This window comes from Octopus bimaculoides, chromosome 7, assembly GCF_046866305.1.
Source record: "Octopus bimaculoides isolate indiv1 chromosome 7, ASM4686630v1, whole genome shotgun sequence".
Lineage (NCBI taxonomy): Eukaryota > Metazoa > Mollusca > Cephalopoda > Octopoda > Octopodidae > Octopus > Octopus bimaculoides.
In genome coordinates, this window is record NC_142934.1 from 13,983,463 (window position 1) to 13,997,910 (window position 14,448).

The following is a 14,448-nucleotide window of genomic DNA, read 5'->3' on the forward strand; positions in this document are numbered from 1 at the left end:
CTTTCAAACTTTTGCATCAATCCATTGAAAGACAATGCTGTACTACTTCCTCTTTTCCTTTCATACCATCATTCTGTAAATCTTTTAAAATTTTATCTTCTTCAGGTTGATGATGCAAAAGATGAAACTGTATCCTTGATTTTAGATGACTTCACAGCTCCAGAAGGATTTGAAATATGCAATACAGAAGTACTTCCAGGAGTGACCAACATTGTTTGTAATCTACAGGTAAGTTCACAGTTTTGTTTTTTTTGTTTTTTTTTTGCCTATTTTGGGTTATTCTATCACTTTCTTCAATTTACAGATCTTTTTATTTTATCAGCTAAATGTCCCAAACTAAACATTTTCCTCTTGTTTTTCCTCTTCAGATGTTTACACATGTGTGGCGTGGCAAATGCCAGAAGGTACCAATGACTGTAAAAGATTTCTCTGATTTATTTAACCATTTGATTAGGGTAAGTATTATTGCAGCCTTTTCCATCTGTCAGTCCATTTTTGACACTTACTATTCCTGGGAGGTTCATTAAGGTTGAGTTCTCTTATGCCCATATTCTCCCTCAACACACTTGGTTTCTGTCCTTTGTGCACACTAACACTATGCAACCAGTAGAGCATGCTTGCTTCATTTCATTCCAGCCTTTGCAAATCCTTCACATTCAGCATCTGTGTCTCAGTCTATCATAATATTTGTTCTTCATATACAAGCTCCATACTATCTCTCCTTCACTTGAAAAGAGAGAGAAATAATTGTTGTTGCCAACAGAAGTAACAATTCCCTGAATGTTCCCTACTCTGTCATTATACTGGCTACAGTGGCTTCCCAACACACAACTCCAGTGCTGATTATGTTACCTAGGTGACAGAAATTATTAGCTGTTTCTAGCAAACTTTCTGGGCAGTTAAACAACTTCATTTCTTGTATGTCCTAACTGCTGACCATTCTTGTATTCCTTTTACATATGAGATCCTTCTTCTCTTCTAACCTACCTATGTTCCCTCTGCACCTTTTATGTTTGAATTGGGGTATACAATATAATGTTCTTATTTGCTCCACTTCTAAATATCAAGCATTGCTACTTTGCAAAAGTACCAGTATTTTGTTTTTTTTTTCTCAAGATAAGACTTTACTATCTTGGCCTTTGTCTTCTCAATTCTAGATTCTGTTTCCATGACTGGAACTGTTCTAGATTCTGTTTCCATGACTGGAACTGTTCCTGTATGTAATCAATATTTAAGCTTTATTTATTCATGATACAAAAACAATTATCATTGATTTGTTCTTATTTTTCTTCTAATTTTATAGAAAATTTGCTTTAAATTAAGGAAGATGGCACCATGCTGTTTAAGTTGCCTTGATTTCAATTTAGAGCTGGCTGATGAAGACGAAGTGCAGGTATAGTTTACATTCAATTATTTTCAGCATTTAGATATGTTTCCATTCATTATTGATGAATGCTTGATAACAGCTCTCTAATGGTTGTACAGTTGTCAAAATAGTTGTGCCCCTGGGCTGGCTCTTGTGCGGGTGACACATGAGGTTTCTCGAGCGAGATGAGCGTGGCCTTTGCCAGTACCGCCTGACTGGCCTTCGTGCGGGTGACACGTAAAAGCACCCACTACACTCTCTGAGTGGTTGGCTTTAGGAAGGGCATCCAGCTGTAGAAACACTGCCAAATCAGATTGGAGCCTGGTGTAGCCATCTGGTTTCACCAGTCCTCAGTCAAATCGTCCAACCCATGCTAGCATGGAAAGCGGATGTTAAACGACGACGACAATACGTACAGACATATATATATATATATATATATATATATATATATATATATATATACCGCCTGACTGGCCTTTGTAGGGTTTTCGAGCGAGATCGTTGCCAGTGCCCCTGGACTGGCTCTTGTGCGGGTGGCACATAAAAGACACCATTTCGAGTGTGGCCGTTTTCGTGCGGGTGACACGTAAAAGCACCCACTACACTCTCTGAGTGGTTGGCGTTAGGAAGGGCATCCAGCTGTAGAAACTCTGCCAAATTAGATTGGAGCCTGGTGTTGCCATCCGGTTTCACCAGTCCTCAGTCAAATCGTCCAACCCATGCTAGCATGGAAGGCGGACGTTAAACGATGATGATGATGATGAGAAAAGCAACATGTTGACTGATGCAGCAAAGGTGGAATCTTGTGATGGTTCTGAGTAACTGTAGTACTCGGAAATTGCCAGCTCATCTTTTTTTTTTTTTTGTTAGATTTCTGTACTTAGTTCAAATCTTCATGTGGATCTGCAAAAACTACCTGGGTACTCCACCTCAAGCCTGAGTTCCTAGTTATTTCTGTTTTCCTTACCATTGGATCCAGACCCTGCTTCTGTTGTCAGACTGTGTGTAGTAAGTTGATAGTGTGCAGCAGTTTGTTCCTCATCAATCTGATCAAAACTCAGAGACTTCATCTAGGTGAACAACTTTCCCAATGACAAGGGATTCTCCTGTTACCATGACTACTTCTACTTCTGCAAAAAAGTACCAAAGAACATGCTGCCAGATTATATTTGCAAATGAGTTAGACTAGGTAGCATGTACATGCTTTCACTAATTGTTTTAGGTGCTTATGTAGTCCCAGGTAGACATAGATATCCTCTTGACTTTCCTACATTTAACCCTAATGGAACATTGAGGACATGACAGCTGGATGGAGAGAGAGAGAGAGAGCTGCACCAGTACTTGGCTAGTACTCATTTTTAACTGAGTGGACTTAAGCAATGTAAAATGAAGTAGCCTACTCAAGAGCACAACATGCTACCTGGTTCAATATTTGAACCCAAAATCTTACAGTACAAGCCCACCATCCTAACCACTAGGCCACTGAATAGTAATGTATTAAAAAAAAAATATATATATATATATATATTTTATTTAATGTCTTTAATGTATTTCATTGAATATTTTTACTGGCAGATAACCTTGACTGGGATGTGCACAGGACTTGGAGAAGTACAACCTCAAGCATCTAAAAACTTAGTGTATAAAACAAGTAAGTTTCCTAAGGCAATTAATGTGTATATTCTTAGGTTTCTCTCATTCTGTTTATATACAGGGTGTCCATGTAATTGTCCAGCTTGGGAGGCCATATCAGGAGCTTGTGCTGCATTGGCATAGTTCTCAGGGCCATTGAAGCACATACGCCACCACAGTGCAACAAGAAATGGACCTTATGGTGGCTGTCTGACCCATGCAAGCATGGAAAACTAGATACAGAAATGATAATAATAATGATGATTTTACAGTGATGTATTTACAGACATAAAGTCTTTCTAACATTTTAAGATTTAGTTATTTGAAATAATGATTTTTTCCCCATATAATAATGCTGATTGTTTTGTTTTTTTTATTTTATTTTAACCATTTAGCATTTAAACCAGCCATATCTGGCTCAATTTTTATGTTTTATGTTCAGACAGGCTTCTTGCACCAATCCTACTATATCATCAGAATCTCAAAGCTGTGAAATAATACATGATTAATTCAAAACATTGTGAATAAATAAGCAATACTTTAGACAGAATAATGTGAATGGTAAATGGTTAAAGAACGGCATCCACGCTGAAAACGAAATTTGAAATGTTTAATAATTTTCTTTTTTTGTTTTTGTTTTTTTCCAGACAATGGTTCTAACCTCCTTTTGAGTGTGCCGTCCAACAGTAGCTGTGATCAAGACCATGACTTAATGTTTCAGATGGAAGAGGTACAAGAAAGCCCTGTTACATCAAAGACATCTCAGCAAGGTAAGACCATTTCTATTGCTTCAATGACATGTGACAGGGGAACACATCACACTCTTGTGGGGTGGCTCATCCACTTTGGATGAGCTCTCACCTGTGGCTCCAAGTAACTGTTTGATTGCAACAGCAGCCACATGCACAATAAACCACTTCAACTTGTGGGTTAAACCAGGTAATGTTAGCTAACAGATATGTAACTCTTGGTGAGTTAAGGCTTGCCTACCTGTGCCTATGAAGAACTGGATCTGGTAGACTCTGCAAGGTTGGTTCATTCGATTAAAAATTCTTCAAGGCAGTGCCCCAGCATGGTCACAGTCAAAGGACTGAAACAAGATAAAAGATACCAGTTGTTTTTAATCATGGTTTAAGTGTTCTGTATTGTTTATATCTCTACTTGATATATATATATGTATTTTCTTTTATAATTATATTCTTCTTTTTTGTTCCCTTTCAGCACAAAAAACTGGCAAAACAGAAAATGGTCTCAAGTTCCATGTAAGTATGGAGATGATTATTGTCATGAAGCCCATGGCTTTTCTCGTAATTTAGAGAGGTGCTCCCTTCCTGTAGACACTGGATCTGCTGGTGTCTATACTATTAAGAGTTGTCCTGTGCTTTAACCAAATCTGTAAAACATGTCTTTGAATCATACTCAAAACAGATTCTGCAGTTTTCTAGATCAAAACACCTTACAATCAGTTTTTCAAGAAAGAGAAAAGCTGTACTCTCTGTGGTCACTTGACCTGCTGGAAATTGTAGCTATATCTCCTTCAAATCAAACTCTGCCATCTTAAAAAAGGAAAATAACCTAATGAGCTATTCAATAATGTTCTAAAATGATGGAAGGGTCATAGGGGTAATGTTTTTGATGATTGGACTGCTTGTTTAAGGCATACCACAGGGAGACTAAACATCCCTCTAATCTTGAGTTGCTTTTGTCCTGTTGTACCTATTTACAGCTAGGTGGGCTGGGCTGTTTGAGGGTAAAATGCATTTGGCCAATAGTAGACAGGTTGTATTAGTGGTAGAATATGAACAACTGACATAACTCGGTGCAGGCATGGATGCATGGTTAAGAAGCTTGCTTTACAACCACGTGGTTTTGGGTTCAGTTCCACTATGCTGCACCTCAGATAAATGTCTTACATACTGAGTTTAAATTCTGCCAAGGTCAACTCAGCCTTTCATACTTTCAGAGGTCAATAAAAGAAGTACTAGTTGACCTCTGAAGTTGAGTTAATCGACTAGCTCCCTCCCGCAAAATTGGAAACCAATATTCACACCTCTTTTCTATCTCTGTCCCTTCACATTCTTTTTTACACTCATAAACATACATGCACACACACACAATCTTTCTTTTTTTCTCTCTCTCTCTCTCTGCTTATGTTTATTGTGGCTATGTCCCTCCTGTAACTCCTGTAACGCCATCCTATCATCACATTGTTTGTATTTCTCTACGCAGACACTTCCTCGGCACCGTCTTGGAGTCGAATTGATACCCATGTCATATGTACCAGGTGGAAAGATAGATCATTATCTTGGAAGTTATAACTTCTTCTTTATCAGGGAAAGCACATCAGTTCGAGAGGTAAGTTTTCCTTTCCTTTTGATAAATGCATTTTTTTTTTGTGTATGTTTTAATTTTCCTTCTAAAATACCATATATGGTGGCATAAAAGATGCATGGGCATCTTAGACACACTCCAATTTCAGCGGAACAGATTCAGGAAAAAGAGTGGCAGGAACAGTATTTGGTCAAACATACATGCAGAGTGTAATCGTTGAGGTTGATAGTTTGTTTTTTTTATATGCACATCTTATTTGTCCTTGGCCTTATATTAATTCAGATGACCTTGCCCTGAAGACAAATCACCCATGAAAACTGTTTCGATTCTAACCTTAACTCTGACCAGATCCCAGCGAGACAGTAAACATCGTCGGCGGCAGCAGTGGCGATATTGCTTTAGTTGTGCTAAAGGGAACATGATAATAATAATAATAATACAAATGATGATGATATGTTAAAAGAAAATCATTTCTATTTTCAGATGGGAGGAGCCTGTGGTTTTATGCAAAGCTTTGTGTCAGAGGTGAAAGCTATTGTACGAGCCCATGTTGGAGCTCTAGGTGGTAATGCCATGGTTGCCTACAAAATGAATGAATGTATTCTTCTCAACAATCCCCATAAAAACCAGGTATTTAATTTTAATTATTCTGTTTCCACTTGCTAACTCCATTTACACTAATTGCACCTGAACTAACAAATAGACAAGTATTACATCTCTGGAATAATAATAATAATAATAATAATAATAATAATAATAATAATAATAATAATAATAATAATAAAGAATTAAGGTTGTAATGAAGACACAGAACTAGTAAGCTCAATTTGGTAAAAATTCTAATGCCAATGATATATGCACTATTTTCTAAGAATTTTGTTAAAATATTTTTTCTTATAAATGTACTAAAATTAAATTTAATCAACTTCAGCACAGACGTAGTTGTGTGTTTACCTTGCATATTTCGTTGCTCTTAGGAAAAGAAATATCTGTATTGATATTTCTTACCAGTGCAGACCACCTAGGTATCGACATGTCATAACAATGATGGCAGAGGTTTAATGTTTGTAAAGGAAGACAACTCTATAGTGTAACTTTGCTTTTCATTTCAATAGGTTTTAAAATTTGTATGTCTCTTATAAGGCAGCTGACAGACCTGTGAGCTGACTGGGTAAAACTGTTAGCTGCATTTCATCTGTCTTTACGTTCCGAGTTCAAATTCTGCCCATATATATGGTTGATTTAAGGTGTGGTATGGAAGGGTGAAAAATATAGTTTTTTTGTGAGTGTTTGGTAACCTTGCTGGTATTGCTACCATAAAAAAACACTCAATACAGTCCATAAAGTAGTTGGCAATAAGAAGGGCATCCTGCTGTAGAAACCCTGCCAAAGTAGACATTGGAGCTCAACAACACAGTTGTCTGACCTGTTGGATCCTATCAAGCTACCCAACTCATGCCAGCATAGAATATGGGCGATGATAATGAGGATTACAAGTGAAGGTATCAACCATGTGAACCAAACAAAATGATTGACATAGTTAAATAAAGCATCACTGTTTTTGGTCATTTTACACTGTGATAGATTTTAATGGACCAATTTCTTTGGTGCAGTTTGTTCATCCTAGAAAAAGTATGCACAAATTATGAGTGGAATTCGTTTGTCAACCAAGTCAACTGAGACAATTAGAATTAATGTACCTTGCCTAGAAGAACAGGGTGAACATAAATGACATCTTCAGAAAGCTTTAAAAAAAAAAAAAAACCTACTGCATTTGATGGCATATAAGATGCACTCCCCTCTCTCCACGTCTCAAAAAAAATCACCCCGGGTCTTATATGTGATGTTGAGCCTGCCATAAGCTAATTTTCTAATTGACCTGAATGTATCTGGTCAGTTATGATGATGATGGTTCCAGTTGATCCAATCAATGAAACAACCTACTCATGAAATAAACATGCAAGTGGTTTAGTGCTCCACAGACACACGTACTCTTAATGTTATTCTCAGGAAGATTCAGCGTGACACAGGATGTGACAAGGCTGGTCCTTTGAAATACAAGTACATCTCATTTTTGCCATCTGAATGGAGCAATGTGAAATAAAGTTTCTTGCTCAAGAACTCAATGCGCCACCAGATATCAAACTCACAACCTTACAATCCTGAGCCAAACACCTTAGCCACTAAGCCATGTGCCTGATTGACCTAATGAGTAATAAAACAATTGATTATTTATTTGGTTAACTAATTGACAAATAATAAAATAAAGAAGTTAAAAAAAACAGTGTTTCTGTTTATTAATTGGTATAATGACAATCTGAAGATACAACAAAATAGTATTTATGTATTTTAAAAGCCTTCTGTTGTAATTTATCTTATGTCTTGCAATATTGGTTAATTTCAGTGCCAGTGTCTTATCAATGTCAGTGGCGATGCTGTCAGTGTGTTATATGGCTTGGAGCTGCCTTTCGAATTAGCCAACGTGGCCAGCGGCACGCTAAGTGTTAGTCGCGGCGACGTATCTCAAGCTCAACCCAGTGGCAGTGGTAACAACACCCTCTCTACAACCTCAAGACCCGTGTCAGATTCGCCTGTCATCTCATGACACACAGGAAAATGCTAAGATTATAACTAACACACACACACACACAAGAAAAAGGAAAAAAAAAAAAGACTAAGAAAATTAACAAAATCATACGATGAAATCACCAGTCTAGCCTTGATAAGCATATATATGCGTATGTATGTGTAATGTATATATATATATATGTATACACACACATGCACATATATATATATATATATATCCATACATACATACCTAACTCAAAGTTGCATCATATTGGAGTCAACAATTGCAGCTGCATCTTACAAGCTGCTGTTTTACTTCATTTTTTTTTTTTGTGAAGATTTACCTTTTTTTTAACCTGCTTTTTTTTTCTCCTCATTGTGAAAATGGATAATTATGTTTCACTAAATTTTTTTTATTGAAATTTCATTTCCTTTGTGTTTTGTTTTATTTTAGTTTTTGTTTGTTTTAATTTTTTTTGTTTGCTTTATTTTATTTTGGTTTTTAGAAAGAAAACTTTATTTTTATTTATTATTATTATTATTAATTTAATTTAATTTTTTTCATTTTGTTCAGTTTGAAGTTAGATTTTTGTCCTCATATCTAAAACACCATAAAGTTGCTCTTTTCTGTCTACTTACCCCTGCAAATGATGTTTACACTGGTTCAACTCCCATTTCCATCTGCTGTGTGTAATATCATAGTAGTTTGTGCTTGTCTCACCATGTTCTGGGTTCAAACCCAGCTTGGCTCCCTTTTGTCTTTTATTCCCCAGAGAGTCAAAACAAGTACTACTCTTGATCTAAGAGTAGTATATACTCCACTCGTATATACTCCACTCGTATATACTCCACTCGTATATACTCCACTCGTATATACTCCACTCGTATATACTCCACTCGTATATACTCCACTCCCTTCATTTTCTAATGTAGGAAATACTTAGCGACATTATTAATGCGATGGTGGTGGTGGTGATGATGGTGATGGTAGTGATGGTGGTGGGGGAAGATCTTTAACGAACCAAATCTATAATCAGTTCTTTAATCCCTATTAGACCCCTCCCCTTCATTTACATCTTTAATATCTTTAAAAGTATTAACAGAACAACTTCATCTTTCTTTATGTTACTGTATGTTTATGTTGTTGTTATTGTTGCTATTGGCATCATCATCATCATCATTGATGCTGTTGATGTTGTTATTGATGTTATCACTGTGTTGGTGACTTATGGGCAGTGGACGGGCAGAACCACGAGAGTGTCGGACAAAATGCTTCGTCTCTTTGGGTTCTGAGTTCATATTTCACCAAGGTCAGCTTTACCTTTCATCCTTCCAGGGGTTGACAAAATATAAACTGAGGTTGATTTAAATTGACTGTACCCTTCCCCTAAAATTGTGGCCCTTGTGCCAATCTTAGAATTTGTTATAAACATTTCTGTTTCCTCAGTTTTCCTCTGGTGTTTACAGATAAGCATCACTTAACAGATTTTGTGTCCCCTCCCTGCTATTTTCTGATAACACTAACTGGCTTAATGGCAACAATAATTCATACATTGATGATCAGAAAGATCTGAAATGCTTGCATTCAACAGTCTGGTTAGGGGACATTGCAAACTGGCTTGGTGTGTTTACACCTTTCTGTCTACAGTGAGAAATTTTCTCCATGACAAAATACAGCAAATGGATTTCTTGTGGGTTTGAATATCCCGCAAGCATATTTGAACTGGTAACAAGTTTGTACCTTGGTTGTGGTTGGCTGCTGGTTCTGACAGATGGCAGTGTCAATCATGGATGTTTTCTTTTAGTTTTTTTTTTGTTTCATTTCATTGTTTTCATCAATGTCATTATCCCTTTTGTTACCATATAGTAGAAGACACTTAGGAAAGTGTCTTCTACTATAGCTCTGGGCTGACTGGAACCCTAATGAGTGGATTTGGTAGACAGAAACTGAAACAGGCTTAGGTTCACATGTGATTATGTGGTTTAGAAACTTGCTTCCTAACCATGTGGTCTCGGGTTCAGTCCCAATTTGTGGTACCTTGGGCAAGAGTCTTCTGCTATAACCCTGGGCAAGTGTCTTCTACTATAACTCTGGGCCAACCAAAACCTTGTGAATTGATTTGTTAGATGGCAACTGAAAAAAGCCTATTGTATGTATATGTGTGTGTGTATACACATACATAGGCTTTTTCAGTTGCTATTTAACGAATATAATCACAAGGTTTATATATATATATATATATATATATATATATAAAATGTACTGATCCATTATAGAAAATTCAACAAAGAAAGTACTCCATCTGGTGAGAGATAAATATTTATTTAAAGGTCACAATGCATGTATTAAAGCGCTACTAATAGTTTCATATTAGTAGCATTTTAATACATGAATTGCGACCTTTAAATAAATAATATATGTGTGTGTGTTTGTGCACCTTTGTCTTGACATCATATGATTGTTTGTAAATGAGCATCACTGTTTTACAAGCGATGTTGTTTGTTTCTAATTTTCCATGTAAAACATGTCTTGCCATGGGGAAATATTACCTTGCTTGGAAACAAGTAAGGGTTAGGGACAGAAAGGGCATCTGGCCCTAGAAAATTTGCCCTCAACCAATTCTTTCTTACTCTTATCAGCACAAAAGAGGTGAATGTTAAATTGAAGATGATGATGATGACTTCTGTTGGAATATGCTGTCTGTTTCAGTTAATTGAAAAAAAAAGAAACAATGAAGAATTTAATGAAATAACTTATGGCAGTTATTAAACTGATGTTTGGAACATAAATTAACATGTAATTATTTCAAGTTTTAATTTAGATCAGTTACTCTAAAACAGAAAGTTTGTGTCATAGAATTAGGGGTGATCTTGGATTGGTCAAAATGGTTAATAACTAACGTTATAATGATGATATTAGCATTCAGATTACTTGGTCAAATGCAATGTTTAATTATTCACTTCGCTTTGAATTAATCATGCATTATCTTTTGGCTTTAAGATTTCAATGATGTGATTGTTTATTTTTAGAATGACATTGTTGGTTAGGTGTGAGAGGCCAAATGTGGTCAGTTTAAACATACAATAGATAGAATATTCTCTGCTCAGTTGACATCTCCAGGACTGTTGCCATGAGAAAAAGCACCCAGTGCACTTTGTAAAGTGGTTTGTGTTGGAAGGACATCCAGACATTGAAACCATGTTAAAGCAGATATTGGAACTTGGCACAGCCCTTTGGCTCTTTGCTTCCATTTGAACTGTTCAACTCATACCAGCATGGAAAGAGGCACAGTAAATGATAACAATATCATTGTATTAGTTTTTCCTCCTCCCTCCCCTCCCACTTCTCTCTACCGATGCACATCAGTCGTTAGCTATTCTGGATATGAAAGAGTCAACGTTATGTTGTTGTTACTGCTGCAACCAAAAATGCTACACATGCCATGTAGGAGTAGAAAGTTGTGGGTGAAGAGGAATTCCTTCTCTCTTTGTAATAATATTTGCAACAGATTTTCAGAAGGTTTTGAAAATTGACTGGCAAAAGTACTTTCAGAGGATTAGAATAGATATTTACTGAAGTGGTTATGTCTCCTTGCTTCTATTTGGAAATATATTCTATATGTAGGGCAGGGATAGATTTAATCCTTTGCTCAGTTTAACACCATCACCTGTCCCTTGGCTTTCTTTTGTCATGTATCCTCCATTGCAGGCATTCAGGAACAGTTCTCCAGAATTAGTAGAAGCCTTGAATGGTGATTTCTTCTTCCCTTTCTCCTACTCTTGGAAGTCCTGCATAAAAATCATGGGTGCTACCCTTCATTCTGATTAAGTCATTAAAACAATGTGTGTGTGTGTCTTTTGATTGCAAGTTTAAATTTTCTTTGGGAGTGTGTAGGTTCAACATGAATTATTCACAATAGTTTATCACATTGTAATTTATAACTTGTGTGTTTGTGTGTGTTCACATCACTTTATTGTTTATTACGTCGTCGTCGTTTAACGTCCGCCTTCCATGCTAGCATGGGTTGGACGATTTGACTGAGGACTGGTGAAACCAGATGGCTACACCAGGCTCCAATCTGATTTGGCAGAGTTTCTACAGTTGGATGCCCAAGTGTGAAATTCCATTGTGGAGTATAGTAAAAAAAAATTGTTGAAACTCTTCAACAAATGCAAAAATCCATACACGAGGCATAAAGGCCATGAGATGACTCTGTGACAGATGGAAGGAGAGACAAAACTCACAACAATTCAGTTTTTCTCTGTGACATTCTCTGTGGTCACAGTAACCTGTACATGTCATAAAGACGATGATATTGTATATGACCCTCTATCTTTATTTTCTTTTGCCTTGAGCCTGTGGGTTTATTAGGGGCCCAGAGCTTATCTAGATTTTCATGGTGTTTAGGTTGGGAATGCAAGACTCTTGCTTCCACCTCCATCCTGAACAAGGCACCAATTTGTCACAGGGTTGACCTCCAAATACTACTGGTACTCATTTTTAGCCGAGTGTACTCGAGCAATAGGAAAGTGTTTTGTTCAGAGACACAACTAACCACTTGATCTGCGGATCAAACCAACAAACTAAGGTCAATAATGGTTGTGAGCTCAGCACCCTAAACTGTAAATCCCTACTAAAATATGTATATACATTGAAAGAAGCACAAAACTTACTGTTCATAATCATGTAATCATGTGTATAAATAATTGACAAAACTGTATATACTTGTGTCAAAGTTAAATTTTTAGACTTTTTTAAAGCTAAATTTCAGGGGTTGATTATTATATGGAAACTAACTTTTGAGGTGCTGAAATTCCAGGTTCAATCCCAAATATTGCACCAGCAGGCAGAACTACAAATGATTCCTTAAATGAATAAAGGTAAAAGAACTAAAGCAATAAACTATAGTGAATAAAAGTAGGAAATTCATGGGCCTAGCTTCTATACCGATTAATGTTGCAGTGTAGTTATATGACACTAATTGCACTACTTCGATAATGAACTTGAGAAATCTGTAACATAGTATTTATATGAATTGCATGTGAAAATATATAATAATGTCGAGGGGGTGGAATTCATTCCCTTCCTGCAGCATTTATACACAGGATAATCCCTCAGTTAGCTAATATTGTTTAGTTACCTGCGCTTGGCTATCACAAGAGTTACATAGAAAATTCCAAATTTTTAAAGCTCCTACCAAAAAGGGAGTTGGCATTTTCAAGCATTATAGGGTACTTGGATATATGTTTTCCTTTCTATTTGTAATTAATTCTTTGAAATCTTTCATGTCAGTTTTATAACATTCCATTCCTCTTGCTAGATTTGTCTTTCATCCTACTTGAATTGATAACTTATACACTAAGACAAGAATAGTGGACTGTACCAGAATTGAAGTTTTTTGACTAATCAAAGGAAATCACTAATTATTAGCCCTGTTGTGTTGTGACAATCTGAGTTTCTGAATCATATTTGTTCCACATTTATGTGGTAATAACATCTGTTAATTTCCTTTCCTTTAACCTCATTTAGTCCCTGCAGGTAGCTATATACTCAGGCCTTCTTCTCATCTCACTATGTACTATCTCCACTCATATCTTGTCATCTTCACTGTCCCACGTACAAGACTCTGCACTAAAACACTTCACTTAGTCCTTCCTTCACTGGACTGCAAACTCAGGAATTAGCTCATCAGTTGTAATTTTCCTTGCAGTATCAACTTACAAATGTTGAAGCTGAATATCAGCCACATGGACATTAATAGTTCAAAAGAGTCTGCAAAGGTTCAGGCCATTGCCCCTACTCCTCAAGTCAACTTTATAAAAATTTAAAAATAGAAGTGAATGAAATCTGTCATAAAAAAAGGAAGCAAAAGGAAATGGAAGCTGTTTCCATATCTGGAGAACACAAGACTAAATACTTTACCATTTCTTTCATATCTGGCATGCCACTATTCTGATTTTGAACCCCACCAAAATCAACTTGGCACTTCTTCCTAATAGAATCAATAAAATAGATATCAGTAAGGTATAGAGGAAATGTGGACATAGGGTTCACTTGAATCAGCCCTAATCCTACAAAATAAGGAGCTCATCAAAAGAAATATCAATTAAAACAGATATGCTTGTATATTTAATATTGTATGTTCCATCAGTAAAGTAGCATTTAACATGTCATTAATGTTTAAATGATGTCTCATTTCTGGGACACACCAGGTCTATATTTCACTAAACACATTGTTGTTTAACCCTAGGTTAACTGGACATATGATCAAAAGGGTACTAACCATGACCATCCTTTTAGAGTGTATCGTGGATAGAGATGGGAAGTTGGGTGTGTATAGTATTGGGTTTTGCTTTCATAGGACATGAAATGCAGATTCAACATTGGCATTTTGCAAGGTTTCTAAACAGATGGTTATATTCTCTGTTGTCTCATATTACCTACCTATTGACACAAGGCCAGATCATCTGATAATGTTATTGGAAATAAACTAAAAATCTGTATATGTTACTTTTTTATTAAAACAAGATATCAGATCATCTAG

The 14,448-nt window shown here is 36.3% G+C and overlaps 1 protein-coding gene across 11 annotated transcripts in view; it reads left to right on the top strand.

Moving 5' to 3' along the window:
- Window positions 1–8,330, top strand: part of LOC106871127 (C2 domain-containing protein 5) — an 87,746-nt gene extending 79,416 nt beyond the window's left edge. For all 11 annotated transcript variants that reach the window (XM_089354811.1, XM_089354805.1, XM_089354808.1 and 8 more), the window contains 9 exons: window positions 106–228; window positions 369–455; window positions 1,304–1,393; window positions 2,945–3,020; window positions 3,649–3,771; window positions 4,223–4,263; window positions 5,231–5,356; window positions 5,816–5,962; window positions 7,737–8,330. In XM_089354811.1, coding sequence (XP_089210937.1) covers window positions 106–228; window positions 369–455; window positions 1,304–1,393; window positions 2,945–3,020; window positions 3,649–3,771; window positions 4,223–4,263; window positions 5,231–5,356; window positions 5,816–5,962; window positions 7,737–7,937 — 1,014 coding nt within the window. In that variant the 3' untranslated portion in view covers window positions 7,938–8,330. The remainder of the gene's footprint in view (window positions 1–105; window positions 229–368; window positions 456–1,303; window positions 1,394–2,944; window positions 3,021–3,648; window positions 3,772–4,222; window positions 4,264–5,230; window positions 5,357–5,815; window positions 5,963–7,736) is intronic.
- The last annotated feature ends 6,118 nt before the right edge of the window (window positions 8,331–14,448 follow it).